Source organism: Poecilia mexicana, unplaced genomic scaffold, assembly GCF_051168715.1.
Source record: "Poecilia mexicana isolate PSO_F unplaced genomic scaffold, ASM5116871v1 scaffold_14, whole genome shotgun sequence".
Taxonomy (NCBI): domain Eukaryota; kingdom Metazoa; phylum Chordata; class Actinopteri; order Cyprinodontiformes; family Poeciliidae; genus Poecilia; species Poecilia mexicana.
In genome coordinates, this window is record NW_028263383.1 from 16,294,969 (window position 1) to 16,322,120 (window position 27,152).

At 42.4% G+C, this 27,152-nt stretch overlaps 1 protein-coding gene across 1 annotated transcript in view; it reads right to left on the reverse strand.

The window, feature by feature from the left end:
* rnf43 (ring finger protein 43) overlaps positions 1-27,152 on the reverse strand; it is a 104,920-nt gene that overhangs the window by 4,169 nt on the left and 73,599 nt on the right. The window contains exons 3-8 of the mRNA XM_014989054.2: positions 3,609-3,683; positions 3,081-3,212; positions 2,883-2,984; positions 2,608-2,778; positions 1,850-1,952; positions 193-1,692 (exon numbers count right to left, since the gene is read on the reverse strand). Coding sequence (XP_014844540.2) covers positions 193-1,692; positions 1,850-1,952; positions 2,608-2,778; positions 2,883-2,984; positions 3,081-3,212; positions 3,609-3,683 — 2,083 coding nt within the window. The remainder of the gene's footprint in view (positions 1-192; positions 1,693-1,849; positions 1,953-2,607; positions 2,779-2,882; positions 2,985-3,080; positions 3,213-3,608; positions 3,684-27,152) is intronic.

A 27,152-nucleotide genomic window follows, 5' to 3' on the forward strand; every position in this document is an offset into this window, starting at 1 on the left:
GGGTATTGAAATAATGTGATGTCATCTCCACACCCACTAGAGGACGGCAGATTTTATATAAATGAAATAATTAATTACAGCAAAATGTCAAATCTGACCATGAAATGTTCTCCAGGCGACATATTATATCTAAAGTGACTAAGAGTAAATTTCATGCAGGCCTGGCTAACAAAAAATAAAAAGGATCCTCACCCTGATTATGGTGCATCGACTGGCAGTATAAACAAATGTCCGTGTTGCGCTCAGCAGAGGGCCCCTGGTGGAACCTGCAGGGGGGCCTGTCCATTGAGGTCCCAGGCCCCATGAGCTGAGGCTCTGAGTGAGCCTGCTGCACCTGTCTCTGCCACACGACATGCGCCCCCCCGCAGCACGGCCACTCCTCTATCCCCGCAGAGTCCAAGATGAGGGGCACAGGGAGCAGGGCCGGGTGCAGCTCGGGCGGCGGGCAGCAGTAGGCCGGGCTCTGGCCGTAGTGGATGTGGATGCTGCGGTCGTCCTGCAGGTCCAGGCTCTGGTGAAAGTGAACGGAGGGTCCGTCAAGTAGACAGCCCCCCACTAGAGGAGCGGGGGGGTGTCCGTGGCCCTGGTGGCAGCAGTGGGGCTGCAGCTGCAGGGAGATCGGGGGAACAATGACTGGTGGTCCCGTTTGGTCGAGGTCCTGCCGCTCCGTCCCCGGGCTGGGTCGGTCGGTGGGCTCTGGCTTGGGGCAGTGGCAGGGGCTGTGTTTTGGGGGGCACGCCGGGGAGTCTTTGTCCTGACCCGTAGCGGAGGCGGCGGCGGCCCCCTGCTCCTCATCTGAGCCCCTGCTCGGCCCCTGGCCATGCTCCCCCTCCTCATAGTGGTGATGTCTGTGGCGGTGGTAGTGGATGTGGCTGAAGACAGTCTGCGGCTGCTCCTCCAGGCAGCCTGCTTTGTTCACAACAGAATCCAGAGACTTGGGCCGGTTCTGGGCCGCGGCCTCCAGACTGTTCCTGCGTGGGGCATGCCCACTCCCCACTCCGGCCACCGGCGCCGCCCCGAAGTACCCGAACGGATCGTAGTCGCTGCTCAGAGAGCTGCGGAAGGTGGACCAGCTGCCATAAACGCCCTGCAGGGACACGTCTGTGCAGTTGAGGACAGAGTCACTGGAGGAGCCGTGCCAGGGCCCCGAGCTGGAGTCACTGGCCGGCCCGTCCGCCAGGTACCCGCTGCGCTCCGTGTGGTAGCTGCCTCCAGAGCAGCTCCCATCGTCCTGCCGGCCGTTGCCCGCCACGCCACGGCTCTGCGCCGCCGCCGAGGTACCGTGCTGCAGCCTGGAGCCAGACGTGTTCCGCTGGGCCGGACAGGAGGAGCGGTAGGTGTGGCAGGAGCGGCGCGACGCATAGTGATGGGCGGAAGTCCGGCAGCCGGCTCCCAGCCTGTGGGGTCGCCCTGGAACGTCCACTGGGAGGTGGAACCCGCAGCTGGGCGCCAGCTGCCGGCTGCTGAGGAAGTGGAGGGTCTGAGCGTCCATAGGAGACGAGCCGCTGTAGTGGCCCAGGTTGGGGTAGGGTCCAGAGGGCCCGCGGGGGTAGTGGGGCCTCATGGAGAAGGGGATGGCGTGCTGGGGGAACGGGTGACTGTGAGGGTTGCTGTACTGCTGCGGGTGCAGGAAGCTCTGGCTCTGCTCCGAACTCTGCTGGTTTCTGTTTCTCTGAGGCTGACGCTCCGTTCCTGAGGAAGATAGACAGTGCAAGAACAGAGAGGAAAAAACTTTAGACAAAACAGAAATAAATCATAAAAAAATTTCCAAATTTGTTTCCTGAGTTTCGTACAAAAAAAACAACATTATTTTAATCAGTAACGGTAAAGAACAAATCTGCATCCTGACCCATGATGTTGTGCATGCAGAGAGGACAGGTGCGGTGCTGCATCAGCCAGGGATCCACACAGTCTCTGTGGAACTCGTGGGCGCAAGAGATGATCCTCAGATTCTGGCATAGAAAGACAGAGACAGATTTGTTGATAAATTACCCACTAGGAACAGCAAACAGACAGCAAATATATTCCGTCCCCTCACACCGTCTTTATTATATTCTATCAAGATTTTATATGATTAAGACAGAGAAAGTAGTGAGCGGTTGAAAGAAAAACTAAGGATTCTCTTCCATCAAATAAGAAATTAATTCAGCAAATAATAAATATCAATAACATAATTACAAAATAACTAAACAAAAATGGACCTAAAACATGTCTGTTTACTTCCAAGAGACAGTGGGACAATAAATATTTTTTTTGTGTGTGGACATTTTGTTGTTTTAGTTACATACATGGGTATTTTCATGTACTTGAACCTCCATGTAAAAGTTTCTAGAGCCACCACTGTCAGTTGGGGCTCAGATTCTCCCACCTGAGCTGCGAATCTCTGCAGCTCCTCCAAATTTAAATAGACTCCAATGTCTTGGATAGTTTGCAGTTGCGCTAAGTGTATACGCTTTCTATTATTTTTCTTTTCTACTATTACATAAAATTTCAATAAAATATCTTGAACTTTGTGGTTTTGATGCAACAAAAAGGTGAAAAACTTCAACTCTTTTCGCGAGGTATCGGACAAACACAACCCGTTTTGCAGGCTCTCCTTCTCCATACCTGGCCTTCCTGGAACTCCTCCAGGCAGATGGCGCAGACGGGGCTGGAGTTAGAGCTGCTGGCCGAGCCCCAGGCCCCACGGTGGCGCTGTGAGCCGGAGCAGCTCTGGGAGCGGTAGATCCTGGTCTCCAGCCGACCGATGGCCCGCACCGTCTGCTGATGGACGGAGTCCTGGACGCACAGCAGATGAAGACAGTCAGAAACAACAACAACAACAACAAAAACCCATTAACAACAACAACTTTTGAGCGGTTTTGTCGCTGCCACTCACTCACCCAAGTTCTGTTGGACTTGCACTTGTAGCGGAAAGCAAAGATCAGAACAATGGTGAGGATAACCAGGACGATGGTAAGCAGGATGCTCACATCGTAATGCGGCTGGAGAGCAAATGGAGGAACACATGTTAGCCTGACGCACACGCTCGCTTCTTCAGGATTTCTTTCCACTTGAACATCAGAAGACGTCCTGCTTACCCATTTGGGCTCCACCTTGGCCTCAATAACAACTGTGGCCTCCTCATTGTGGTTGACCAGATTCATCAGCTTCTTAGCATCCGCTCCCTTAATCAGCACCACCGGATGGGGGAGGGAGTCTGCGTTCTTCAGCTGTGGGCGGGAATTGGTGCGTTGGTCAGTTAAATGAAGAGGATGACTAGAGGCACTGCTTAAACAACCAATGGGATTATAAGACTGTTGAAACGATCGTTAAAAATCTTTGCAATCGATCAATCGCGTACACAGACATGCCATTTGCTGAAACAACAACACATTCAAGGCGGTAATTACGGAAAGCCAAATCTGCACCAAGAAAAAACATAAATATGTCTTGCATTTAAGATGAAAAACTTTCTTTGTATGCAAATATATTCTACTCAAAACTCTTCAAGTGGCTTTAGCTTTAACCTTGATTCAATTCTGTGCAAAAAAAAAAAAAAATCTACTAAACGTGCCTTTTCGTCTTACTTATATTCGGAAAGAGTACAACTTTTGGAGCAGATTTACCTCAGCATCGGCGATGGCAACGTCGCTGACGTCGAAGATGACAGCTTGGGCTCCCCTTTCCAACGCGATGCGAGCCTGAGGGAGAAACATACTGTCAGTGTCACATTCATTCATACATCAACTGGCTGAAACAATTAATCAGATTAATCATGACAACTAATTTAGTAATCTATTAATCGTTAATTAGTCTAAAAAAGGCCATTTGCTGAACAAAATTATATTAATATCACAAATTAAGCCAAAAGTGTTAAAAAAATACTACATTAATTTTGCACTTATGATAAAAATCAGCTTATGTCTGTAAATAGATTTCAGTCAAAACTCCTCAAGTGGTGCAGCTTTAGCTTCACCTGGTTCAGGTTTACTAAAGGAAATGCTGTGGTATTGCATTTTAGTCAGTAAAATATTCATTTTCTTATTTCTAATACGGAAAAAGGCTTAAGTAGCAAAAGGAAAAATCTGTACAATGTGCCATTTTTTATCTGATTAATCGCTGAATCGTTAGAATAATTGGTATATTAATTACTAAAATAATTGTTAGTTGCAGCCTTTCACTGTTTCACTACTAAACTAACTGGCTTGCTCCCAAAGCAACAAACGTCATGCTCTCTACAGGTCAGTTTCGCGTTGTCCTGCAAAGCAAACAGACACATCTGTCCCAAATATTCACTAGGTGGCAGTCATGTCCTGCCAGGGGTTCGGACTTGGCAGGACAAACCGACCCAAGTCCCTTCCCCGGCCCAACACAGACTCAGAAGAACAATAATGGCCTCACTGTCTTCTTAGGATCTTCTACAGACTGAAATCAAGAGCGGATCATTTTATGGTGTGAAAACAAGAGGAGGGCAACGATGGATGACAGGAAATGTGGCCAAGATCAGCCCAACATGCAAATAAGGACAATTATTCAAAAGAGGCTCTAAAAATCTGATCCTCCCCCTCACTTTTTTTTTTTGTTTGTCACAGCGTGTGATTTTTCAAAGAGATAACAGTCCTGTCAGAGCAGGAAAGAGAAGCGCTCTTCATATTCTGACAGCAAAACGTGTCCCTAAAACATATTTGAAATAAAAGCAGCCAGGAGTTGAAATCTCAGGTCGTTGTGGGACGTAAAGGTTGCGATTGCAGTGTATTCATACAGCTTAATTGTTTTCTTGTTGCACAAACTGCATTGTGTTCATCATCGTTCCATGTGATCCGATCAACACAAAGAAAGTGTGGTGTGATTTTTAATTTTTCTGTTGCTGCCACTGAATAAAATCTAGTGCAATAAATTCAGAACTAAAAGGTAAATTATGAGTCCACCAGTTTATAATTTTAATTCCTCTGCACCCTGAAGCACCATCCCTACTCTGGAACATGTTAATAGTTGCTTCATACTATGGGCATGCCTTTGTTTTTTTCCCATGAATAAGACACATAAGGTTCACCTTCCAGGCAGGCAGGTGACCCAAAACATTGTTTGGAGTTCACTGATAAATCAGCCGGAAAATAAATTGGCACCGATTTTTTTTTTTTTTTTAAGTTTGGGAGATTGGCAATCGGCCGATACTGATCTGATCTGATTGACAGACCCGCTCATCAGATCACGTCTGCGCCTGTGCGGTTAACAACACCGTTGACAACTTAGCAACTTCACTTTTCAGACAAAAAAATAAAAAATAATAATAATTGTTCAAAATTGAAATTGGAAAGTCAGGTTTTTGAAAGATCTGCGATTGGGCACAAAACTGTAATCGGTGCGACACTAAATCATACTGCATAGATCAGACCTAAACCACAAAGAATGCAAAAAAAAAAAAAACAAGGGGGCAAAAATTGTGAGTTTCCAAATAATCAAAGCTGGAGGAGACATACTCCAAAATGTGGTTCTATAATTTATAGACTATATGAGATTAAATATAATTCAGTTTGCCACTTTGAAAACCATACATCCTTTTCCATCTGTTTCCCAAGAACGGGGTACTGTGCTGCTTTGCTATGCAGCAACACACTCAAATGTACCTACGTGTTAAAAGGTTCAGTGTTTCTGGACATATCTGAAGACACTGATTGCCTTCCTGTTCCTCTACAAGGTGTAGTAACCTTTAACCTGATGACAGAAAAGTTTCCCAGAAATGTCAACATCAAGAAGACACCTGGATCCAGAAACAAGCAACTGGAGGTTTTAAGTTGTTTCTTTGACATAAAACAATAATAAAAACCCCAGATGAGTTTGATCTGTGCTGGCTCTAAGTCTCTAAGATCTGCTGTCAGTCGACATCAGCGCGCTGCTTCTGAAGGATGTTTTTGACGCTGAGGCCCAGATTTTTGGCAGAAGTCGGTGCGAAAGCAAACGGCAGCCGTTTCATCAACATCTCATCACATGCTCTTTAGCGTCTGACATCTGCCAACGCTTAACGAGGACGAGACGCGAGTTGAAACACCTAACGGCCCCGGTCGAGCCGAGCGCCAAAAGTGATCGAAATGCCGTCTGCGCTAGAAAACCCCCCCCCCGGGCCCTCAGGAGACGCCGGCAGCATTCAGAGTATTGACCAAGCTTTTCATGTCAAAACGAGGTCAAGTGGCTTGCTGGCCCTCTGTTGCAACAGCCTCTCCCCTGTTTCATCAGAATAGTAATCGTAGTGCATGCTTGGGCCTAAATGAGGTGCGGTCACATGAAAGGATTTTTTTTTCCCAAAGCTGCTGTTTGACATGTGGGAATTTGCTTTACCTGGGGTTCAAAAGTCCAACGCGCACATACAAACAGCTCAGAAATATATCATCACACACTTCATAAACGACCGCTGTGGTCTTTTTATATCTCGGCATTAGTAGTAGTGGTTCCAGATTGTGGTTGCCAAGCCATGTGGTTCCCCAGAGCCGCAGATCCGGAAACAGGCAGAGAGATCTCATTACATGATTAAAAGGAGATATATTTAAACTTTAATGGTGCAGAGAAAATGGACGTCCAACGCTAACAAGACCGTTAAGAGGGCTATCAACACGGGTGTTCCGACATGTCCCGGTCCCGCCACCGGGTCCGGAGCCGAAACAGACATGGCTGCGGTTGAGTAAACACTTATCCTCATGAGGAGCAACCTGACACATGTGATTACACACTGTTTGGCAGCGCGAGCAGGAACGACTGCAGCGTCGGAAATGACTGCGGTTTTACGGAGCAACACAGCAAAGACGTCATCAGCGAAAAAACTAACAAACAACAAGCAAGCCACAGCGGCCTGTTTCCTATTTTAATGCAGCAGGCGGGTTTTTGATGGAGGGACAGGGAAAACATGAGGCGGTGGGGGAGAGGAGGGCAGGAGAGGAGCGCAGCTGTAAGTTTGTCTGAGAAAGAAATGAGTTCAGCTGAGGTGGTGGTGGCGTCGCAAACATCTGAGGAAACCCGGCGGCAAACCCCGGTCAGAGCCAATCATTTGGCACCAGAAAGGCATAACGAGGCACGTGAAAAAAAAAAAAAAAGATTTAATGTTAGAAAACAGAGGCAGCATCGTATGCAGTGATTCTGACACTGAATCTGCTTCTAGAAATCACAATCAACTTCTCAGCTTTTCATTTGCTACTGAAACGTGCATTATCAAGACCAAAGAAGCACCCATCAGGGTATTTTCAGGCCAATGCCAGATTGATGAACATTTCTTCTGAGCACTTTAAAAAGAGAAGAGCTGAAGTTTTAAATCCAGCAGAAAATGAAGGAAACTTGAAAAAAAGCATTAAAAGTGAAAATAAGCTTGTTTCTCTATTCAAGGAAGTTAAGTTTAAAGGGGAGACATTTTGTATTTTCCAGGCACAAAGTGCTACTTTAAACCACAGTCAAGTAACTATGTTACCTTCAATTGACATAAAAAAAAAGCTGTTACATGAAGCATGACTTAAAAATGTGCATTTCCACCAGGTGTTTGCTAATTGCTGCTGCCACTAGCCTGGAGGAGTTTTGTGGAAACAGAGCGGCGCTTTGTATTATTTTAGGAACCACTAAAATAGTTGACATCTCAAACATGCATGAAATTAATCAAAGCAACACTTGAGGTATGTTTCTGATGAGGAAATAACATTATAACGTCATATAAAGGTCAAAAAAGTAAATTTTACATGATAGACCCCTTTTAATATGCAAGGCAGCCATATTGTGTTTGGATCATTGGGCATTCCCACTGGGAAGTCTAACATCTTGAGGTATTTCAACATGAAATACACATATTCTTTAACTAAAAATATGATGCATGCAGAAGGATAAGATTTAAGTCTTATCTACCTCTAATCATGGCCAGGTTCGCCAAGGTAGAAGATTGATTTTGGGTCGGGTGAAGCATTTCTGTGTTTGTTAGAAAACAAAATCTAAAGTGTTTATGATAGCGTGCAGCTACTGACAGAGGTCCACAGCATCACAGATCATACGCTACACCAACAGTGAGCATGAGGGTCTTTCCCACAAGCTGAAAAACTCGTCTAACCAAAGGAGACTGTCCACTTAAAGTCCCAGCAGAGTTTGCTACACTTTATATGTTAGCATGTGTGATGTTGGACGGAAACAGACATTTAAATATGGAGCAATTCATTAAAACAGGGTCATCTCTCAATCAGATCAAAATAAAACTGTCTCTTATAACACGCCAGCCTGTTATTTATTACACGTTTAGAATGGAAACCTTGCAGTATTTGTTACTATCTTTACAGTAAGAAGCAAACAAAATTGAAAAAAAAAAATAAATTTTCAATGCAGAACTGCAATGTTGTTTGATTTGTTTCATCTTTACACTTAAAACCAGCCAAAACAAATCCACAACGAACTAACTACGAGATTGTTTTAGAACAACTCTAATTGGATGTAGGGCTGAAACGATTCCTCGAATGATTCGAGTACCTCGATTACTAAAATTTCTCGAGGAAAATTTACCTGCCTCGAAGCTTCGTTAATTTATGTTTTATTAGTTAGCGCACCGTGTTCCGGCCGGGACTTCATTTGCGTTGCGCGGAGCTCTCACTTCCGCCTCTGAGTTGTTGACAAAAGCTAAGTCTCAGCGGCATAAAGTCCAATCTTCAAGATTGGCCCGTGGGGATTTTATTGATTGATGATAATGCCCGACTTTTTATCGTTTTTTGGGGAACCAATAAGCATCCTTAAAATGACTGGGGGAATGCCTGGAGTACGGCAGCATTTCTCCTCCGGGGCTGCTGGTTGAAAGCGAACGGCGGGAAGAGCGCTGAGGTGAGCGGATAGCCTGAACAGGGCGGGCGGCTGAGTAGCTGATGCTTACCGTGTAAATGTAGCTTTACCGACGAACCGCACAATACATTTCATATCCCGGTCTGAAGAAACGGGTGGCGGAGCGCATCGTACATGGCTGGTAGATGAGTTTCTGAGTGTGACCAGTGAAGGTGTCGTAAATATCCCGTATTGCTTCCCCCCGTGTTCGTCCCCCGGTCTAACGGTTCGTCAGTCCGCTGGTCTATTTCCTCCCCTCCACCCCATGTTCGTTCATTCGCCCTCTCCTCCCACTCCAGGCGGCATTTCCCGTATTTTCAAACCCAAAGCGTGACAGGTTAGGTGGCAAGGTGAGTTTAATTAATCTATTAAACTCACTGAAGATGAATACATAAACTAAAAGCTGGATTGTAGACATTTTCTATAAGCATATTTGTGAGCCTGCCTCTTTGTTATTAAATTCAATATAATTTCAGATTTTTCTATAACTTTTCTTCTGGTTAACTTAGAAAGTGAGCTATTATTGTTACAGGTTAGTTTTCTAAACTACAAAAAAGCAACTGTTAGGGATGCTCAAATATGAAAAATTGGACTGATATTGATATCTGATAGTAACACCGGTATTATGCCAGATTTACCAATATTTCATTTTATAATTTTTTTTATCCGATTACTCGATTAATCGTAAGAATAATCGATAGATTACTCGATTACTAAAATATTCGTTTACAACAGCCCTAATTGGATGCGTTAAATGGACAAATCAAAGCCTAATTGATGCTTTTTATCTTGCGAAACATTGGACTCGCAGCGGCTTCGAGCTGCTGCAGAGATGAGGCCGGTGGAAGAAGATGACTCACACAAACAAGCCAGCCCTTAAATCTCCGAATTAGCCACAGCGCTGCTTGCGTAAACATCAGTCGGAGCCAGCGATCTGCCCTCCGCAGCTGTGGGTGGCCTTCCTCTGGACCTGGCGGGGCTGTTTGTTTACAACCCCGGCAAAGTGCAGCCCAGCGAAACGGGCACACTGAGAGCCGAGGCCTGGCATCGCCGCATGTTGTTGACCGAGCAGAAACAAACGACGCCGCTCTGATGTCTTTATTGCAGATGAGCGTTTTCCATCGCCTGACAAGACGCTTTGCTTGGTAAGAATGTCAGGGTTTGTCATGGGCTTAATGTGGAGCGGATGACAGAATCTTGGAAGTTCTTACCTCAAACTCTCTCCGTATGACATCGTGACTAAAAGGAAGGAGACACACTGTCCACGCTTTTTTTTTCTCTTCAAGCGCCATCGAGTGCATGTAAACAATTGGTCTCGGAGGAACCTTTGTGTTAACATCAGGGCCGAAACGATTGATCGTATTAATCGTGATTAATTAATTATTGAAATAATCGTCAAGCAACTGAGTAATCGATTTATCGTTAACTGGACTGTACACTCAAAAAAAGCAAATAACTGATAGACTAACAGCTGTAATTAAACCAAAACTTTACAAAAACAAACTTTTTTGCATTTGGAAGTTTTAGTTCCACCCAGTTCAATTTTATATGTATTATTAATATTGTCTTACATTAAAAAAAATACTCAATATAAAGTCTGAAGAATGTGCCAATTTTTTATTTGATTAGTCTTCAGAATAATTGATGGATTAATCGATCACTCAGATAATCGTTAGCCATGATTAACATGTAGAATTAAAGCACGCACATTTTAAGCCCCTCGTAGCAGAATTTCTTTAAATTTCTTATTAAAATTTTGACCTAATTTAAATTAAATATCCAGCCTGAAATGGTGGAAAAATAAGACATTTTCAGCCTAACCTGTATGCTCTTATGAGATTTCATCGGAAACCAAATTAAAATGTTACTCTTCATTTTAGGGGTGGGCGATATGAACTTAGAATTTTATCACAAAATTTTGTGGTTCTAAAGTGAAAATAATAAAAATGACAATCAAAAAAATATTATTTCTTTTTTTTTAGGTAATTGGGTGGCATTCATAGCGCCACAAACACAAATGCTGCTCTTGGAAAACATTTGAAATTAGCTTCTTCAAGTCGCCACTTAGTTAAAGAGGCGACATTTAATCTGCACACAGTAACTCCATTTAATCAAAATTTGAAATTTACTGTCATTTCTTGATGCTCTCTTTGAACAAACATTGGAGAAAATGGTAAAAACATTTTCTGGCGATACTGAAAACATTAATTGAAACGCATCGAGAAAGTGATGATGTGAAACGATGCAACAAAAGCCCACCCCTGCTTCGTTCGCCTCTAGGAAAAACAACAACATTAAACCAGAGCAGAACTCACATCTCTAACTTTATAGTTCCTGTGTAAACTTCGGTTCTACACCCTCATCATGACTCCCACATCACACGTTGCACTGCAGGGTAACACGTGTGGGAGGAAGCAGTGAGAGTGGAAAAGGTAAAAGGAACAAGGGAACGCTTGGGGCGGGAGAGGAGCGAGGCACGCAGTGCTGCGGTGCTGCAGCGCTCTGGTGTCTAATGACAGAGTAAGGAGCTCAGGGCCTGCAGGTCTGAGGCCGCCGCTCTGCTCTGCCATTTCTCCACACGGCCACACTGGAGTCATTACTTAGACGCTCGGTGCACCACGTGGGTCGACGTGGGGAGGAGGAACGGCGAGGCCTCGCTGGTGACAGAGGCCGGCAAACAGGCGTCAAAAGCAGGTGCACTTTGTGTCAGTTTTAATAGCCCGTCTCTAAATCGATGGCGAGTTCGCGACAAACCTCCGAGCGCTCAGCATTTCTGTGTGTCTGCTTATATAACGTTTATTTTCACAGCAGCAGGTCACCAAAGCACCGGTATCGACTTTCTGACGGGCCGGTTGACCTGTCCAGCGAGGAACAGTCAACACGGCTCCTTGTGCAAACTGTTGGCTGAGCTGCTTCGGCTTTTATTCTTTTAGTTGGTTTAACCTCGAAGTAACAACAGGTGGACTCAAATCTGAGTTTTTATTTAACACACTGAAGAGAAAAACGGTGCTTCTTTAGCCGAAACAAAAAAACAAAAAAACAATTCAGTTACTTGATCAAGACTATTTGAGAGTAGATAAAAAGTGTTTATATTCAAGTGAAACAGCATATTCGAAAACCTCTTCAGGTTTTTGTTACAACCAGGGATTAATCGGATATTAATCGTGATTAATCGATTATTGAAATAATAGTCAAATGAAAAGGCCATTTGCTGAAAAAAAAAAAACATATTCAGAGCAATAATTATGACAAAACTTAACAATACATATACATATATATATATATATATATATATATATATATGTACATTTTGCATTTAAGATAAAAACACCTTTTTGTCAGTCAATAAGTTTTATGTTTGTTATGTTTGTTCATACTCCATTAGTTTTTGGACTACATGTAAATACTCTGCACAAATCTCTCATTTGGTAGCACCTTGCATTTTAGTCATTTTGAAAGGAAAAAGTCGCTCAGTGAGGATTCACCGACAGAACAGGACCACAGATCCAAAAGCTGAAATTCTCCATCTCTGTACTGGTATTTATTTTTTTTTCCTCTTTCTTTGCTCCAGCAGAGTACAGCAAAAATAAACACGGCATTTACTCTAAATATTGTTTATGATGTTTGGAGGCTGTATATTTGAGTCTAAATTGCGTGTGAATAATCGCCGTACGTTTGCGAGATTGCCGTCTGCTCGTTACCGGCTGAGCGGCAGCTACGCTGGTTGAAGGCGGGAAGGGAAGGGAAGGGTGTGGCCCCGCTGGGTATCTATTACTCACAGGAGCTCTTTGATGTGGGGCCACTGTAATTGGGGGAGGGGGCCATGAAGTGTATGAAGAGGAAGGAATGGGTGGAGGAAGGGGAAGGAGTGGGGGGGCGGAAGGCAAGTCAAGGCAGGTGAGCAGATTCTACCTCTCAGGAAAAGTTTTTAACGCTGGAAGGGGGAGGGCTCTGAATCACACATTCCTACTTTCAGTTTGTATTCATCTCACACACACACACACACAAAAAGAAGAAATGAAATGAAATCCAGAGTCTGGACTCGGCCATCTTTCTTCACCCGCACTGCCAGCGGGCAGCGGAGGTCATTTAGGGCGGCCTCATTAGCCGGCACAACTATACACATTTGAAATGCAGAGCACAAGGTGACAAGAGAAAAAAGAAAAACCCAGCAACATCTGATACGCCATCGCTTGCTAAACACATCAAGGCAGCATCAAAGAGCCGAGCAGCGTACCCTGAGGGGTGTGTGTGGGACGGATCAGTTTGGAGTGTGTGCCAGCAACAGGAGCGATGGTGGAGCTGAAACTCATCGTGTGACCTACACATCCTGACTTACCCGGAGAGCCGGCTCCCAGGCGCGGACAGTCGAGGGTCAAACAGGCGGGAGAGGCGCCAAAAAGAACAGTTACCATAGTAACGAGCTGAGCTAGAGTAGATGTAGCCGTTTTTACAAAACATTAGCATTAGCTTTCTAACGCTGTGGACAGAAAAAAAAAAAAAAAATTGGGAACATTTTATGTGCTTCATACAAGAATCAAAGTGTTCAAGACCTCACTTCTTAGGTTTAGTCAATTTTGGTTCTAGATTCAGAGAAACTGCTTGTTCATGACCTCAGAGTTCAATTTTTTAGCTCGGAATACGGAAGCCGATGCTACGCTACTCAACACTTGAATGAAAAGATGACTGATGAAGTATTCAAATTAAGGTGTCATTCAAAAACACTTCCAGTAGGGGGAACCAAAGACAGGATTTTTTTTTTTTTTTTTTTTTTTTTTTTACAGAGAAGAATAATGTAATCAAACTCTGGCAGAGAGACTGGCTGCAACTAATTTATGTTGTGCTCTAAAATAAAATTTGAGCTTCACAAAGATTTTAACTTTTTGACTGATTAAACCAAATTGTCTGAATTACATGTTAGTTTTAAGATTCCATTTATATTTACATTGCTTGAAGTTCACATTCTCTCACTACAAATCTTTGTTTCATGTAACAGAGAAACACTAAGCATTGTGGCATTTTTATGTTATAAACATCATACATTTTTTTAAATAAAAAAACGTGCCTTTTAGATGTATTCTCCTGTGTCAATACAACCACGATTTTGTGCAATTACAACAAACTTTGCCATCATTCATGATCATCTTTGTACAAAAAGCAGCTCAAGCTTTCCACTGATTCTCATTTGGCTTTCGGTCAGGTCTTTAACTGAGCCATTCATTAAAATGTTTTGATCTAATCCACTCAGTTGTACTTTTACAGTTGTTTTCTCAATGGGGTCTCATGTCTTTTGCCGCCTCTAATGGATTTTCTTCCACCTATTAACTGACCGTCTTCCCTGTCCATGCTGAGAACATTTGCCCCACACACTGTGTTTCACTGTGTTTCACTGTGTGTTCAGGGTGAAGTGTCCTTTGGCCAATTATGACTTAGATCATTATGTTAGAAAGTACATAGAAAATTCACTGAACTCTGATCCAGAACTGCACAGCATTCTGGGGGATGTAGGCAGAGGAGCGGCTTTAGTCGCTCAAACTCTCACAGCAAGCTAATCTAGGGCTGGTGCATCAACTAACTCACTCGTTCTTTGGTTACCTAGCAACAACTTGTTGAGTAAATTGCTCAGCAGCAGTTTTACGTTTCACTCATAACTAGCTAAAATTAAAAAACCAATGGCATGGAGTGAAAACTGGACAAAACTGGAGCGGTTACGCCACCAGTTTTCAATATTTCAGATATTTAAAACAAAAATCAATAATTATTAATATCCACCGATATAAAACCCTTATATTGTGATATGTTTTTGTTTTCTGGCCACACTAAACAACCCAATCCTACTTGGAAGTAAAAAATAATGGGCTCTTTGCACCTAAGGCGTTGACGTCACATCTCCAGGAGCTAATGCGGCTCACTTTTTTCCGCTTTGAGTTACCATGACTGGTAGAAAAGACTAAGTCGTATTTCAGATGCAAAAAAAACAATACTATTAACATTGTTGTCTTCCTAATATAATGGGCTTTTAAGTTTTCATTAATTTCCAAGCGATCCTGAATTAAGAAGATGGCTTGTAAATATCTGTCGCTACCAGCTAACGCCGCACAGCAAAGTTTGCAGCCTTCACTTCACTCCGGATCAGCCTAAAACTACCGGGGATACGGATGGTAAATAAAGGAGCCTCCCTGAGTTATTTCTATGGAATCACTTCTATATTCAGCCTGAAAGAGTTTATGGGAACGAGAGAGCAGACCAGAGCCAGACAGCCGAGCAACTGATCCGCCTGTACATCCTGCTGTAAACACCGTCCTATCTGAGCTCTTCACAAGAAACATGCAAAGGTAATAAAACGAAATAACACGGAGACATGAAGCAACACGGTCATATTTTTCTAAAAGCAGCAACTTTGAACCTGAACAGCTGAACCAGATCTCTGACACCAGAGCTGCGCTACTGTTAAGCTATGAGGCTTGTTGTGCTTCGTCAGGCTTCGTTAGTAAAAAGCCCGAACCGTAACCGAACCCTGTTAGTCTGTGACACTAACGACAATAAACACATAATATACTTGAAAATAAGATAAAAACATTGTCCGTTAGAATGTTTAGATACTTAAATAGCACATTTTACAAGAACAATGTCCGAGAATATTGCCTACTAGCATAAGCTAACGTTAATGTTAGCCACAAAGTTTAAGTAAAACTCACCTTCGTGTCAGTGAATGTATAACGAGGCGAACATCTTAATACCTTTCTCCAGCTTACTTGTTGGGGCTTCGGATCGATGTACAAACCTTGGCCAAGCCCTGAAAGCACCTAATGTAAATGATATTTGTATTGGATCGGAAACAATCGAGCCGCTTTACCCCGAACGCGGAAGCTGAGGTGCAAAGAGCCCATTAAGAAAACTTCATGACTTCCGGGTCAGCGCTGCAACAGGACGGCCACGTAGGAACAGGCTCCTCCGTGTCGGTATTTAAATCTCCCCCCTTGCTTAACTCGGATAATTATCAAAACTCCAGTCTAAACCATTTAAAGGGGGAAGATGCCGAAAATTAACAAGACCGAAAAGAAAACGTCCAAAACACAAGATACTGGTGAGCAGTCGGGAGATGGTAGTGAGGACGAGGCTAATGCTACCACGAGGAAAGCTAGCGTTAGCTTACAACAACACGCGTTGCTGGAGAGTATCAAGACGCTTTCTAAAGACTTAAAAGAGTTTAAAAACGAGATGAAGCAAGACAAAGAAGATGTAAAGGCAACAATGAAGGAAGATCTCAACAGATTCAGGGAGGAAATGATGCGAGCTGCAGAACCAGAAGGGCAGTATCACCGAGGCGCAGACCCGAATAGCTGATCTGGAGGCGGCGTGCTTGGAAATGAAAGACGCGCTGCTTGAGACATTAGAAAGGAAACTTGTGGATTTGGAGAGCCGAAGCCAGAGAAATAATCTTCGCATCTATGGAGTTCCGGAAGGTAAAGAAGGTAGATGGTTTCCGAGTTTGTCGCCGATCTGCTGATCAAACAGCTGAAGCTACCGGATGGAACTGAACTACGGATTCAGCGGGCACACCGAGCTCTGGCACCCAGACCGCCTCCCAATATGGCCCCGAGGTCTATAATTGTGAATTTCTTGCAATTCAACACAAAAGAAATGGTTCTGAGGAAGGCCTGGGAACGGAAAGTGGAGATGGAGGGCAAGCGCCTTTATTTCGATAATGATTATGCTTCGGATGTCATAGAAAAACGTAAAGCATATGGCCCATTAAAGGCAGCCTTGAAACGGAAAGATGTCAGATTTCAGACGCCGTTCACAAAGATGAGAATCTTCTGGGACTCTGGAGTGCGGACCTACGAGAACGCAGACGAAGCAGCGTCGGATATGATCAAGAGAGGCTTCGACTTGACCTGGGTCCCAAGAGAGAACAAGCTGAAAGTGACCAAGGAGAGGATCGACTCACTGTTACCATGGAAACGGATCAACAACACCGGTGCAGGACAACGCGCGAGGGAGAAGCTCACAGAGTTCCGACGTGAGGACCAGTAATTCTGAACATTGAATCATAACAGGTTTGCTTTACTATAAAAAACATTTCAAGTAATGTGTGGGCGATTTAAGAGCTGGATGACTTTACCAGCCGGTTTAATCCAGTTTTGGATATCAATCTCCCCTCTGTTACTAAAGTTATGTGTTATAGGTCTTTTGATAGATATTTAACCAAAATACAGAATGGAGTAAATGTTGTAGCTTTTACTAAATGTTGGACTTATCTAGTACAAGTAGACCTCCATCTACTACTAGAGGGGGCCCCCACCCTAGTGTGGTATTTTGCCCCCACCCCACCAGCAGGGATTCTGAGGGATGTCCTTACACATCTCTACCTTTGGAAGTTTCTGTTCTTTTTGTTCATCTGTGTTTTAATAGCTTGTTCAGCTATTTGTTGGGGGATCTTTTTCTAAAATCACACGGTGACCGTACGAAACTAAATAATGACAAATATTATCAAGATGGTTTCGTTGAATGTGAATGGTATGAATAATCCTATAAAACGTGAAAAAAATTCTAACTAAAATGCGAAAATAGAAAGCACAGTTAATCTATTTACAGGAGACACACCTGTCTAAATCTGAACATGAAAAACTCAGGGGCTTTGGCTACTCAAAGGCATTTTATAGCTCTTTCAGACATGGAAGCAAAAGAGGAGTTACTATTCTAATTCATGACTCAATAAAATTTGATTGTAGCTATGATCTGTCAGATAAAGAAGGGAGGTATGTGATAGTGAAGGGGACTCTTGACAATGTAAAGGTAACACTGGTCAATGTTTACAACCCCCCAAATAGTAATAAACAATTACTTAATAGCCTCCTCAATAAAATAATTATGGAAACAGAGGGAATGTTGGTCTGGGGAGGGGATTTCAATATGGTATTAAACACAAAACTTGATACAACAAACAGTAAAAAACAACAAAATTCAACTACAAAAAATTTTAAATTGGCACTTGAAGAGCTTGGATTTGTTGATGTCTGGAGGGAATTAAACACCAATGTAAAGGATTATACTCATTACTCTGCGCCCAATAAAAGTTATTCCAGAATTGACTACCTTTTCATGAATAAATCTGATAAGGTAAAGGAATGTAAAATAGAAGAAACAAGTATATCCGATCATTCTTCGCTAATATTAAAACTAAATTTATCTTCCGCAAAACAGCATGGCGGTTAAATGTAGGCTTGTTGAACTCCAAAACAATCAAAGCTGAAATTTCCCACGATATAAAAACCTATGTAGAAGAGAATGATGATGGACAGGTTAATCCGGTGATATTATGGGATGCACTTAAGGCAGTATTAAGAGGAAAATTGATCTCGAAAACTGAAGCCTTTAAGAAATCTAGAGTGGATGCTTATGAAAAAGAAAGAGCTCAACTAACAGATCTGGAAAAACAACACAAATTAACCCAAAATCCCAACCTGTTTATAAAAATAAAAGAAATAAGAAACAACACTGATAAAATGCTTACATATGAAATTGAAAAGAAATCAAAGTTTATTAAACAATCATATCATGAGGTGGGATCTAAAGGAATGAAACTTTTGGCAAAGAAACTGAAAAAGCAACAGTCGGACAGAAATATCTATAAATTAAAGGATGATGAAACAAATCAACTGATACATGACCCAGCAACTATTGAGGAAAGATTTAGGACATACTACCAGAGATGATACAGTCAACCTCCCTCTGCTAAAGATGGACAGATAGAAACCTTCTTGGAGTCACTGGACCTGCCCTCAATTAGAGAAACCCAAAACAAACTTCTCACTTCTTATATAACTAGAACAGAAATACAAAAGGCAATCAATAGGTTAAAAAACTGTAAAACAGCAGGAAGTGATGGACTGCCATCTGAGTGGTACAAATCCTTTAGCGAAGATTTTCTACCATTACTAGAAAAATCATTTAATTATACATTGGAACATGCAGTGCTTCCGCCATCTTGGAGAGAAGCGATTATAACAGTCATTCCAAAAAACAGGAGGAGTGAAACATGCTCTGACTATAGACCTATATCTATTCTAAACATGGACTACAAAATTTATACCTCGATTTTAGCAAAACGATTTGAGCAATTCATTGGAGATATCATAGATGAGGACCAGACAGGATTTATTAAAGGTCGCCAAACGCGAGATAACATCAGGAGGGCACTTCACATAATAGATCATATTCAAAATAAAAAAAAACAACAGCTATCTTAATCAGTCTCGATGCAGAGAAAGCTTTTGACAGCGTAGGCTGGAACTTCTTATATAAAGTACTTGAAAAATTTGGTTTTAATGAAAAAGCTGTACAGCGTGTGAGGACTTTGTACCAATCACCTGTGGCCAGAATCAAGATTAATGGAAATCTAACTGATAATATAAAACTGGAGCGTTCTACACGTCAGGGCTGCTGTTTATCACCAACTTTATTTGCAATTTATATTGATCCACTGGCACAACACATAAGACAACACAAGGATCTTAAGGGTATTGATATACATAATGAGTCCCATACAATAGGTTTGTTTGCAGATGATGTAATTTGCTATTTATCAGACCCTGAAAATTCGCTGCCTTGTCTGATCAATCAGAGATATTTGGCTTCTATTCAGGATATAAACTAAATTTGAAAAAGACACAGGTTTTGACATTCGCTTATACACCATCTGAAACAATACGTAGAAAATATAATTTAAATTGGAGCTCTACTATGATGACATACCTAGGAATACGATTAACGAAAAACATAGGTGATCTATATAAAGCTAACTTTACTAAAGTGGACCAAGAAATTAGGAGGGATATTAGAAAGTGGGATGTCCTAACACTAGATTTCAGCTCCAGAATTGAAGCGATAAAAATGAACATGTTACCAAGGTTATTGTACCTCTTCTTGGCATTACCTATAGAAATCCCGGATAGACAGTTTAAAACATGGAACCAGATTATATCTAGATTCATATGGAACGCTAAAAAACCCAGAATAAAATTTGAAACTTTACAAATACCAAGGGAGAAAGGAGGTATGGCCCTACCTGACCTTATAAAATATTATCATGCTGCCCAAATAACTCCCATAATAAATATAAGTGCCATAAATTATGAAGCGAAATGGAAAAATATTGAACAAAAAGTTAACGGAAGAGAATTGCGGAGTATCATTGGAGATATAGAGACCACTAAGAATACACTCAAAAATGTTAATGCTATTACTAGTTTTTCACTGGGTAAATGGTTATATATATATAATCCGGAAATGCAAATTAGAGAAACAATTACATTTGATCCAGTGGCCAGCCTACAATAAATATTTTATTCAAGACACACAATTTAAACAATGATCGGAAAGAGGCTTAACAGCATTATGCGTAGTCCTTAAAGAGGGGCACTTTAAAAGTTTCCAGGAACTACAACAAGAGTTTGCTCTAAGAACTCAAGATCATTTTAGATACCTACAATTAAGGGACTTTTATAACAAAGAAATAAAACAAAAGATAGACCCAAATGTAAATGGGATTGTCAAAATGCTGATCGAGACCTATAAGGGTAAAAAACACAGAACAGTTTCTTTACTCTACAAATATCTGTTAGAAAATAGAGGTACTAATACATTGAATATTAAAACAAAGTGGGAAAGGGAATTGGATATTCTGCTAACCGAAGATGGCTGGCTGAAAATTTGGAAGACCCAAATTACAACATCCTCTTCCAGAATCTGGAGAGAACATTGTTGGAAGAATATCATCAGATTTATTATAACACCCCAAATTACTAGTAAATTCAAATCTAGAGCTCAACCATGTTGGAGAGATTGTGGAGCATTTAATGTTAATCATGTGCATATTTTCTGGCTTTGCCCTAGAATTACGCAGTTCTGGAACGGAATACACAATAAGATTGTAACAATATTGGGTTACTCAATACCTAAGTCTGGCCTGGTTTTATATCTTGGTCTTTTGGACAATAGTGTACTTAATAATGACTGTTATTTGTTAAAAATTCTGTTGGTGGCAGCTAAAAAGGTGATAACCAGGAAGTGGTACAAATCTGAACCTCCTACCACAAAGGAGTGGATACAGACTGTGAACTCATTATTTGAGATGGAGATTCTAACACAGACTGAGGACACAGGAACAGCAAAGCCTGGACAAATGGGAAAAATGGACAAACTTCACATCAACGATACAAGACTAATTTTGGAAATGGATGGTCCCCATCTCTTTTGTGTTACCAAAATAAGAGTTTCCCCCTGGTGTGAGATTTTTGTTTTGTGTGTTCTGTACTTTTTGTCTTTTATAATTTCTATGTATTGTTTAGACCTTTCCTTTTGAGTGTATTCTAATAACGACCAAAATAAAAATAAAGTTATAAAAAAAAGAAGAAAACTTCATAGGCTGGATGGGAAGCTGAGAAAGAGTAAAGAGGAAGAGCAGGCTCATTGTTTTCTGATCTAGCAGGGAAACACGCACACTCTCAACTCTCCCACTGACATTTTCCTCATACCTCCCCAGCGCACACAGAGGGTATTTTTGAAACCCCAGCTGTAAAATTTGCCACATGAGAAGCCACCCGAAGCCAGAGGAGCCGCTATCTCTTCATTGTCGGCGCTGAACTCAATCAGAAGCTGCGCTCAGGAGTAATCCTCCTCTGAGTTGAAGAGGACACCCCCCGCTTTGTAGTCCCCGTATCGGTGCGTCGATACATTCCTGTAACGCAGCATGGATGAGAGCTCAGACCAGAGGAGGCAGCGGACGGAGCGCTGCCTGATTTCTTTGTAGCTGGCTCTGACAAACGGGCGTCGACACGGAGACTCGGGGGGGGGGGGAAGCCAATTAGAGGGCCTCTCCCGGCTTTTTAAGAGGCAGATAATGTTCTTGTTTTCATAAAGCATCCTGTTATTTAATCAGGCCTGTAAGTGAGAGCTTGACACCCCCTTCCCACGGCGTTGAGCAGCGTCCCTTCCTCCCTCCTTCCTCCTCTCTCTCTCTCTCCCATCATTCCTGTCCTGAGCCCTCCATCTCATTCAACAGCTCTTGTAAGCCTCCAGGAATTCACTCTTGGAACAGGCCGTGTACAGAGCCGTGTCTCTCTGCAGAGCAAACACACGTACACAAACACCAGCAGCTTGCTGACAACCCCACCACACACACACACACACACACACACAGGGTCTCTGTGAATGAGGCTGACCTAGATACAAACAAATTCACAAAAAAAATGAACCAATTTGTTTGTTTTATTATTGCATTACTCTATTCATTACATGGACAAGTGTTCAGAGATTTTCTGTAATCAGCAGAGGACATGGAGCTGTGTAGATTTCCCTCTGGCAAGTCTGATTTGAAAAAATAGTGATGCAATTCCTGAAACTTTATAACTCCATGTATAACCATATACATACACATACGTGTGTGCGTGTGTGTGTATTCAGCAAACTTTCACACCCTTACTAACAAAAGTGTTGAGCATGTAGATGAACAAAGGCAAATTAATTAAAAATAAAAAGTAAAGCCCAGTGTAAGACATGCAAATAAAACAATTACAATTATCATAAATCTGTACACAGTTTGAAAATGCAATGTCTGTTATTGGTTTTCACAACTGTTGACTATGTGATGTGTTTATGATGTTCTTTTATGTTTTCACGATTTAAAGCACTTTTAACTGCTGTGTTGGTGAAATGTGCTTTATAAATAAACTTGATTGATTGACTGACTTCATGAAAAGGCTCCTCGTCTCCAGGCTCTGGTTCCAACATGCAAGGATGATGAATGGTTGGCGACATCGTTAACTGTTTTGTTGGTATCAAACTAAAAAGAATAAATGGTTGAATGGGGTGGAGTGGTGCGTTCTGCAACCTGGAAGGGGTCGGGACACGAAACGTCTCATCACATTTAAAAAGACAGCAGCAAAAACACATAGCAGGGGTCAACGATGAGTCTGTGGAGCTACAATAACGAGGAATTCAGACCAAAGAACTACAGTTCTATTTTATATAGACCAAAATGAATGATTTACATGTAAAAAAGAAGAATTTAAAAGCATGATACGTCCACTTTAAACTGAATATTTTCAAGCCTTCTTAGACCAGGGCTGCTTTACTTTTATTACCCATTTGTACTCATGTTTTCCGAAAACATGACGTTGTTTGTTTTTTTTTAACCCGATTAAAAAAGCAAACGAAAAGGTTACTCTTTATCGGTTACTCCCACAACTCAAGTGGGTCTTGTCATGCTAGAAACACTGAAGACCAGGCTACAAGGTAATTCAGAAAAAGCTGCTAAAGCAGATGACAGTCGGTGAGCCTCAAACTAAATCCTGAGTCATTACACAGATTACTGCAAACACAATTTCCTGCAGAGCTATGCCTTTGATGTCCTCGGCAGTAATTGCTCGCCAGCCAGTGGAAGTGGTGATCAGCAGACACACCTCAAGAATTGAGCAGCAGAACAAACGGTTCAGTTTTTACACAACTTCAGATTTGTGCAACACTGTCAGATCTGGATGATTGCAAACGGGTGACAAACACTTTTCTAAACCTGCTGACTTTGATTTTTTAGTTGCGAGGTCAAAACGGTACAAATTCAGGCTCAATGACCAAGTCAGGAGAAAATTCTAATACATCTTTTGCTGATTTAAATTTAAAACAGGCATTTCTTGATCCATTCTCTGTTACTGCCCTGTTCTCGCTCAAATTTAAGCCTTCAAACTCAAACATCAATTTCTTTCTTACAAATACCATAAAATACCACAAACCTTGTGCTTTAAGTTAAGTTACCTTTGTTAAAAGCTTAGATTTTTGGGCTGCCTGCAATGTTACTAAGAGTTTACTCTCATTCTTTTTTTTGCCTAAAGCAGTTTGATGAGTGTTTGCTTTCTTAAAGGCCTCAAAACAGCAGACAGACTAATACAGAACTTCCTGCCAATCTTCACAATAAGAAGCTTAGGGATTAATTTAGTGACCCTAAACCAGTCAAATGCCTGCAATGGGTAAGACAAGTTCTGAGAAGTCGGCTCGATGGTGAGAACAAGATCTGAGCAACCCAGGAGCCACTGTCCTAGATCAAACATCTAAGCTTGAAGAATACATCAGAAAGACAGCCTGAGGGGATGAAGTGCTCTGTGAATCTCTTACACAAAAAGAACTGGCAGACAAGGAGCTGGGATGTACAGTGGACCACTTGAAGATTTTTCTGTGGAACGTAACTTTAAAATATCTGCAGAAAATCCACACATTCGCTAATTTCTTTGTAGAGCGTATTTAAAATATTTGTACGAAAATACAGCTTCAGATGCCGGAATAGTGAGGCAAGTCTGTTGGCAGCACTGAAAAGCCAGGAGTGCCATGTCCTTCTCTTGGTGCTCATTGGCTTTACGTCGTAGAGGAGAAATAAGGAAGACTGTGGATGTTCTGCGGTAGTGCTGGGATGCTTTCCTACCAGTGGCTACAGAGACAACAGGTCTGAACAGCAATAGAGGCTCAGATCTATAACCAGGTTAACTCCCTGGTGCAGGATGTGTAAAGAGGCCCCAGAAACAATCCAGTCCCTCGCAGTGGGCTGCAAAATCCTGGCACTAAAGGAATACATGTCGCCGATATGGTGTACAGAAACGTCTCTGTGGAGTGCAAACTGGAAAACCCCTATATCAAAGTCCCAAGGTAGGTGATGATTCTGACTATGTTTTGTCTTAGTTTTGATGAACCTAAGATCCTGTGTAACGTCCAGATACAACATGGTAATGGCCAACCAACCGGACCCAGTCATCATCCATAAGCAGCAGCAGACAGTCATTGAGACCGATCAATGGAAACTTCAGGAAAAAGGCGAAGTGGCTGCAGCCGGCGTCTGGAGAAACACTGGAGATCCCGACAGTCCTAATAACAGCTAAAACTCTACGAAGAACACTTAAGCTTCCAGGTCTCTGGTAGGAGACTCAAGGGAACGGTGTGTATGTTGATATTACTACAGGAATGAAGAAGGTAGCGCCTGGCTGCACTCTTAGAGCAAAAACATCAATATATAGTTTGCTAATTTAAACAACTATTTCAATACTGGTAGGCATGATATATATGCACCAATCATGATACAACATTTTACATCTTTTATGAGAATCTTATGGTGATATCACAAGAACCACTAAATAAATGGTTTTACTCGTTTTCTCAATTGTACCCAACTGCTACACTAGGGCAAAACACAATGCTATACTGTCTTCTGAAGCCCAGGGGCAAGTCCACCACTGAGTGGCATAATCTGACTTTACAGATGTTACAGCCTACAGCTATTCTCACGTTGTTCTTAATGGCTAATAAACATATATGCCATGCAAATCCAAGTCTAAATATCGTTATTGTTTTCCAGTAAGTTTCACCCAGCAGAGCCTCGCTGTCTGCCCTGTGAATGTGTTTTGTCAAACCCTTGTTAGAGTGGGTGGTGGGTGGGTGGAGGGTTCACTTGGCACAAACCCACCTGAGTCAGTTAAACAGGGTCAGAACAAGAACTGGCCGTGTTCGCCAGCAGGGATGCACTCCCAGGACCGGCCAGTTTGACCCGAACGCTAGGATCTGCTCTACTTCATCTCTGTGGATGGAGCTGCTGTAAAACCCAACCTCCCTACTTTCCATTTTACTTTCTTCAGAAGTGTAGCATTGTCTTAGCCTAAGGGAAGCCAAAAAGAAAGGGAGAAGTTAAAGAGACAGAGATGAAGAGGGAAAGAAAGAAAAGAGACAGGGAGTCTAGGAAGGGTGAATGGATATAAGGAAATGTCTTTTTTTATGGGAATGTCTCACTTAATCTCATAAAGGCAGCGTTAAAACCTCCTTCTGTTTGCAGAGCGGTTCAAAAGAGGCTCCACATGCCTCCGCTTGCTGTTATATGAAAACAACATTCTAATGCAGATCCTAAAGAGAGGCCAGCGGCTCTGAATGCACAATGAGAAGGGTGCTGTGCCAGATGTAGTGCTGGAAGACGGGAGGGTGGGAAGAGATTTAAGAGGGAATCCAAGCAGCAGGTACGGCTCAGATACACACACACAAAAAAAGACGTGACAGAGTCGAATCAAAGCAACGCTTTTTCCTGTCAACGGGGCTGTGCAGAGTTGACCTGGAGCCGGTCTGGACAGTAAGGGTCACCCACCGGCCCTGCCTGCCACTCCCCTGAATCAACCCATTCAACTCTGCTGTTCCCGTCTCCCTCTTCATGTTTCACCATGAGACTTCCCACTGCCTTTGTCATTAATAGAGGAATGTCCTGGCTGGAATGACAACCTGTGGTTCACTGCGGCTCCTCAGCAGAGATTTAAGGGGAGCACCTTTATATTTAAGGTCTTTGAAAAGAAAACCTGGCTTTTCTATTTTCCACAAAAAATCGAAAGAAACATCTGCACCAGGCAGACAAATCATCCATCCGCAGTGCCTCGCAAAACTGCGCATACCTGCTGGACCTTTTCACTTTTGTCACATTGGATTTAGGTCAGGACTTTGACTGGGCCATTCTCACACATGAATATGCTCTGAGTAAATCGTTTTGTTGTAACGCTGGCGTTTACATTTACAGCCTTTGCCCTGCTGGAAGCTGGACCTATGCTCCCGTCTCAAGGTTTTATGTTGTCCCATCAACGCTGAGCAGCGATGGTCGCAGTGGATTTTACTTAGTGGTGTCACATCATATGACACTTCCACTACTTTGTGTTGGTCTATCACATTAAAATCCCAATAAAAAAAAAAAAAAACATTGAGGTTTACAGAAGAAGTGCAAAAAAAGCTCAAGAAGTAGGAATGCTTTTGCAAGGTGTTGTAAGCGTAACATAAAATCGATAAAAATACATCAACAAGCCTTTATCATCACGCAATTCTTACATCCGTTCAAGCATTAGGAGCCAGAGATCCAATAAACTGCGGCGTCATGCCTCTGTTGCCATGTTTTCGAGCACACAGGCTCTTCTACACACCTCTGGGCCTCCTCGCCCCACAGCCGAGGCAAGACCGGGCCCATCTGCGAAGCTATTTTGACGAGCCACCCCTTCAAAATCTCCAGGGTTCAAGCTGTTGGAAGATCAAAGCACTAATACAGCAGTAATAATAAGTTACTGCCCTATGAATGCCTCTTTCATCAGGGAGGGGCTGTGATATAGTACATTTGTAACTGCAGGGCCATTAGGCGCTCATCATATGATCCTATTTGCCGTCCCTATGTGGAAAAATACCTTCAGCTCTGCAGGGTGACGGGGAAAGGCACGAGCTGATATAATGATCTGCAAACATGTCAAACTCTCTAAATATTTTGATACACCACCTAAACCACA